The following is a 6600-nucleotide window of genomic DNA, read 5'->3' on the forward strand; positions in this document are numbered from 1 at the left end:
GGCAGTTTACGCTTTATAAACCGCTCATTTTTATAAACCGCTTCGCGGTTTATAAAGTGTAAACTGCCCCAAACCATTTATATCGCATAAAACTAAAAAATATTGAATTAATTTCTTAATTAAATTATTACTGAAGGAAAGTATCGACGTTAGTGCTATGACTCGTTAATGCGATGACGTCACGATGAAGAGAAGATGCGACGACGATGAAGCTATGGTGCGATGGCGCAACAATGCGATGACGATAGTACGATGGCACGTCGAAGTGAAAGCAATTTTTAGCAAATTTATTTGTTGCATTTTGTAAGGAAAAAAAAACTACCAAAACATGAAAATTATGAATAGATTCTTACTTTTTGAAAACACCATAACATTGACAAGTGTTTTCAGAAAAATTCAGGGCTTTTCCAAGCTACATGAGAGTTAAAAACATTCTTTTTTTTTTTTTCTTTTTTTTTGTTCTGACAATTTATATCAAAGTTATACATTTCAAGTATGAATAAGACACGATCAAAAATGTATCAAAATATCCGAAATTTCCTCAATTTTCAGCTTCTTACCATAGGAACGGTTCTCAATTTCCATTTTAAAATTCTTTCTTGCACAGTCATAATAGTGCGTAAAAATTAATATTAAGTATTCTGATTTTAAAGTTCATAAATGAAAAGCTCAACTTTTTAAAATTTCTGTTTAGTTTCCATGGTAACACTTTCCAAATGACTTATGCTCCATTTTGCTATAGTTTGAAAAATGACAATTTTTAAATGTATTTTTTTTCTCTAGAAAGCCCGTATTGTTTCCATTATTCATAATCAGCCATAAAAAAAAACTTTGAAATGTAATTTTCCCACCCGATCCTGTTACTATGGCAACAGGACCACATAACAATATTTAAATGGTATTAAGCATTTTTATTGATTAAAAAATCTATCAAACAATAAAGTATTAATAAAATTAGTGACTGTATGGAAACTAAATTTTTATTTTTATCTAAAATTGATCTTATGTGAGTTGGTAGCAAAATCAGAGAAAATAAATAAAAAATAAAAAAACCTAATCCATTTAGGAAATAATCATTGATACACAGAATGATATGTGTGCGATTAGCCACCATTGGTTGCATGAAGAAAGATAACTTCTCTTGCCCTTCTTCCAATTACTAGTTCCTAAACCGCTTTCACCTCAGTCCCAATGACCAAAGTTTTATACTCAGTATACCATCCAAGAAAAAATATCTTCATCAATTAATAATGATTTATTTACAACATATGTATATTGTACATGTATAGTTAATGAACATATGAAATATCACAGGACAAAAATGACATTACGAATGATTATTATATCATTAAAAAAAAACAGTTTATTTTCTCTTAGTTTGGCTCCTGAACAACCATTTGTCTGACTTTGGGTTTGTTGGGATTATTTTCTAGTAGCCAATCAGCCAACCAGATCTGAAAAGAGAATAAATGTGATTCGTTATCTTAGATTTGATTTTCCCCCTAATTTTTATCAATGAAATGATAAACATTTGACACTTAACTATTCTCATATGTGAATAGTTAGCTTAAATATTTTATTTACATTGTATAAGCTGGGAAATATTTACAGATGACATATGAAATTCAAAAGAAGGCATTTTAAAAGTAAATTGTCCCAGATTTCTTTTCATATGTGGTTAATTCACTTTACTATAGTATTTGCATCGGGTAGAATAAATGAAAAAAAAATACTTATAAAAAGAAACTATAATAAAATGAAGTGTCTTTAATAAAAAAATTTAAGAAAATAAATGATTTTTTTTCCATAAAAGTTGCTCACCACTGGATCAATGGGCTTCTGTTTGCAGAGTTCTGTGAGTCCCTTCAGCAGGCAGGGGTTGACAGATTTAGCCAGGTAATCTTTGGCTGCTTGTCCGACAGGAACTGGCTCAATAACACCTGTAGAAATAAGAGATAATCATTAAAGGAGTCTTGGTCACAATTTAGGCTCAAAATTTGAGTGCCAGTTATCATGTTACAAGCAAGATGCATTTTTTTGCATTTACAAAGCTCCATCAATATGTGTTTTTGTTCATTCATGAATTATGGTTGGATAAAATTTAAATTTACATGTAGACAAAAGTGATGTCCAATGATTTCATCTTTCATATTCAATCAATATATGTACATTTGTACTTAAAGTCATATACTTACTGTCAGGGAAGAAAAACCTGATTTCTTTCTCAGAGCTAGAGAAACTGTCACTGCCGTGAAGGGCATTGCGCTGATCATCTGTTCCATACACAGCTCTTAAACTGAAACACATTATATAAACAAATAAGAATGCAAAATAGTCAATGTACAATTCATGAATCAGGCTATTAAAATGCGCTTGAATATCAATGTCTCTAAATTAATACCAAATTATTAACCAAAATGATCATTAACAAATATATTTTACTGATACTTTTATGAATTTCTCCCATGCATCAAAGTTTGCTTTAAATCCAATAGTTTTCATTATGTTTTCTTGTCAATCATTTTATAATAACCTTTTTTTTACTCGTCACTGTACTGACAGTGACAGATCAATTCAACAAAAATGTTCTCCAACTTTAAAATGGCAATGATATGCATAGTAGCATAAACTACATCTAGATTCAAATTTATGGACATACCAGTCAGGGTGAGTCTGTCTGGCTTTCAGAGCATTGGTTGGTCCAATTAATTCTCTCCAATATGAAATTGCCTGGTCTCTTGCTATCACTATGGCCAATACTGGTCCACTGCTCATGTAAGCAACCAGACTTGGAAAGAACATTTTTCCATAATGCTCGGCGTAAAAATCACTAGCTTGTTCTGGTGTTAAGTGTACACGCCTTTTCTGTAGATGAAAATATATCGTACATGATGATTTTTATTTGTTTTGCATAATAAACATATTCTGTATAGAGAAAATTCGAGCTATTTTGTTTTACCAGAGTCTCTGGTTTTACCTGCAAAATGGCAAATCCTGATCTTAAGATGATATCTTCTATTTCTTCTGATTTGTGAATAGCATCGGGTTTTACAATAGCAAGAGTTCTTTCCACATATATCTGAGGAGCATCCATCGTAGCCTTTTCACCTGTCATTTTTCTGCTTGTCAATGGCGTCTTGTTGCTTAGCAAACGCAAGTCGCGCTAACTTCTCGGACTTTCTCACGTGATCTAAACAAACATGGCAGCTGCCATTTAAAAAAAGAGCGTCCATAGTCACTTGGTTTTTTCCTTACATTCTGTCACCTCAAGGGATAAATGATGGTTCTTTAAGCAAAATTTAGAAACATAACTTTACAATGGACAACGTAAGTACATAAAAAACGCAGATGGCTGCATAAGAACTTAGCAAGCATCTGTAAAACTTTGAAACACAAGTTTGTACAAGAATTTGAAAATGATGAGAGTCAATGTTATTACTCTGATGATTTGAAAGGGGGGGGGGGTCTTTGCAGCTATTGAAATACCATTTTTTAAAATTTTGTAAATGATGAAAAATCAGGGAAGCATTTACATCTCTGACTGAGAAAATGTTAACCGATAATTCAGTTACCTTTTTTTTCTTTGTTTACAGCTGTGGACTCCAGGAGCCAAAAAGCAGTCAAGTATGAGTTTTTGATAAATCTTGAGCAGAGAACTGAAGTACAATTATTATTTTTCAAATTTCACAGCAACTACAATAGTGAAGTGCAATCTATTAAAAGTCTTTCATTTGGATGGCATTTTAACTGGGAACTTTTTCATGCATACAACATAGGGAAAAAAATAAGTAGCTCCACAGGAAACTGAGGTTGACAGACCATGGAGCTACAGTTGCATCCATACAAAATCTTTATATTTATTGTGCACATAAAGATAAAAAAACTTTTAAAAATTGTCCCTTACTTTTAGAGACGTCGTGTGCGCACATGCATACGGACGCTCATTCAAAAGGGATTCGGTCTGAGAAAAAAAGATCGGGACCAAAAAAAAAATGGCTTTGTTTGGACCTTAACAGAAAATATACACGAAAGAGGATATAACAAACTTGGTCATGAGTGGCAGGTAAATTCTTGTTGGGGCAATAAATTTTATAAGGTCGATACCTAATTGCTGGTATATTAAGTATACTGGTAAACAAATTAGGTTCTCAGAACCACAGTACTATGTGCGTATTTATATTACACTGCCTTTCATTTAACGATTCTGACTTTCAGCGGACCCAATAGTCACCTTTAATTTCCAGATTTTGATAAGTTTAAAATTCAGAAATTTAGAATTTAAATTCACATATCGTGAAGCAGTGAGTATTTTCTGAGGTAAATATATAATGCGCATGCATGTTAACTCAAATATGCCGGTCAGATTTCAGCAGTGTACAAAACCAGGATGTTGATAAACTTTCAGTTGAGGGGTCGGGCTCAGACCATTCAGTCATAATCACTCAAACCTACCTCCCCGCTATCCTTAACATTATTTTATAAACCATTTCAACTTTTATACATCAGTCAATCAGTTTTGCAGATTATTGCCCATCCAGGACCCCTTTAGGTTAAATTGCTGCTACCCTTATCTCTACTACGATGATAAATTAAAAAATACGTCCAAACACGCTCGATATCAAATAAGTTCACACTTGCAATTTTCTTTCTATTTATTGTTTTTCAACTTAAAATGAATAAAATATATAACCTTTTCATTAAGATATGAATATGTCAATCTACTGTCAGCTGCTTACTGCCAACTGCTTACAGCTTACTGCCATCTGCTTACTGCCGAGATGCATTTGCGCATGTGCTAAAATGTTATATATAAGCACTAACGTCGAATATTTAGTCACTTGACTAGCAACATGTCTTGGTTTAAGAATGGGACAGCTGATAAACTTAGAATACACTGTGACTGGAAACAGCTCATTTCAGCAGTAAGCAGATGACAGTTGGCTATTGTATAATCATGGAATTCAATAATTCAAAGAAACAATAAAGAAGATGGGGGAATACGATGGCGCAAATGCCCATTCGGTTTAGTAGTGAAATACAATTTTAATTTATTTTCCCCCAATTAAATCTATTCAAATATATTATGATACAACTTTGCAAAAGCAAAATTTCTAACTATAGTCAGTTCTTAATATATTTAACAAAAAATAAGAAAAAAAATATTGTCGGAAATTTTGGTGGTATCGAACCCGTAACATAAAAACCCTAGATATATACGGTTAGCTTATGCCATGGTACTCTAACCACTGAGCCATTTCAGACACAACAAAGGCGGCTTTTTAAATATTATGTGTGACTAAGGTCCCGAATTACCGGACTTGTATTATTTTTTAATACGTTCAGTTGTTGGGATACAAAATGATATTTTTAATGTATAGTGGGTCATCTCTCCACGTTTTTGATGATTGAAATCGGTTTGTTTTCCATTAGACCTTAATTAGACTATGAGAAAAATATGGAGCACAGACCCACTCTATAAAAGAAAATGCCTTGAAGTTCTTAAAAAATGACAATATTTGCAGGTTTTGATACGTATACGCCTGTTTGAGTCAACATATTCCAAGTATTAAACATACCTACAGGTTACAAATCAATGATTCATTAAATATATATTGTTTTAAATGATTTTTAAAAAACCCATCAGATTTGTTGATACTTTATTTTTTTAGTAGCCTGTCCGACCGTGTATGGGCATTTTACACGCCTTATCCACCCATCTTCTTAAAACATTTTTGCAAAAATTTTGCCCAGTCCTTTCGCAAATTACAAGTCATAATAACAACAAGTCTGTGAGTGCCATACAGGCTCAGAAAACTGAAATATCACAGTACTGCATTCGTTGCTCTTGTCCGGAAAAGCCAATGGGTATATTGGCAAGACCACAAAACTTACTACATCCGGATCTATTTGTAATAATAAACACACCCATATTATTTCATCATACTTTCATGTTAAATACTGAAATATGATTGGCTTAGGGGCAGTTGATAATCAGTTCTATTACTCTCGGCGTTAGCAACACACTTAGCAACGGGTAACACAACGAATTGTTACATGCGCGTAAATTATGCGCGTACGGTTCGCCGTAGAATTCGCGTCATTATATAAAAGCAGTAAAAAATCTCTAATATAATAAAATAAATAGTGCCTGTTTGGGAGGATAACAGGCTTCGCGTCGGTTGACAATGGTTTCCTCGGGGTGTCAATTTCAACTGTTACCCTCCCAAACAGGCGCTATTTATATAATGATAACTAATACAGTGCATTAGTACATCATTCGTCAATTCGACAATCGCTATGGATGTCAAAAGTTTGCAGGAAGGAGCCAAAATATTTTCATTTGAAATTAAAAATTTAAAGTGAAATATTTTACACAGAAATATATTTTAGAAAAAAAAGAGTTTTTGTGAATGTTGCAGAATAACACGAGGTCGAGAAAAGTTGTTTTAACTTTGTTACGTTTTCAAGTAATGCTTGAATGATCTGTGCGAGACTGGTGCATATTTGTGATCTGATAATTAGCATTTTATTTATGTCTATTTGTATGCAAAGTTTTGGAAAGATTTGTACTGACATTTGAAGCTACCAGTAAAAAAAGGC

The 6600-nt window shown here is 32.8% G+C and overlaps 1 protein-coding gene across 1 annotated transcript; it reads right to left on the reverse strand.

The window, feature by feature from the left end:
- Positions 1–1240: 1240 nt before the first annotated feature.
- On the reverse strand, positions 1241–3161 carry LOC128166774 (nucleoside diphosphate kinase homolog 5-like). Its single transcript, XM_052832144.1, has 5 exons — positions 2978–3161; positions 2660–2865; positions 2196–2296; positions 1822–1940; positions 1241–1454 (listed from the first exon to the last, which is right to left on the reverse strand). The coding sequence occupies exons 1-5, from the start codon at positions 3113–3115 to the stop codon at positions 1374–1376; spliced, it is 645 nt and encodes a 214-aa protein (XP_052688104.1). The 5' UTR covers positions 3116–3161; the 3' UTR covers positions 1241–1373.
- Positions 3162–6600: the final 3439 nt, after the last annotated feature.

Source organism: Crassostrea angulata, chromosome 10 (assembly GCF_025612915.1).
Source record: "Crassostrea angulata isolate pt1a10 chromosome 10, ASM2561291v2, whole genome shotgun sequence".
Taxonomy (NCBI): Eukaryota; Metazoa; Mollusca; class Bivalvia; order Ostreida; family Ostreidae; genus Magallana; species Magallana angulata.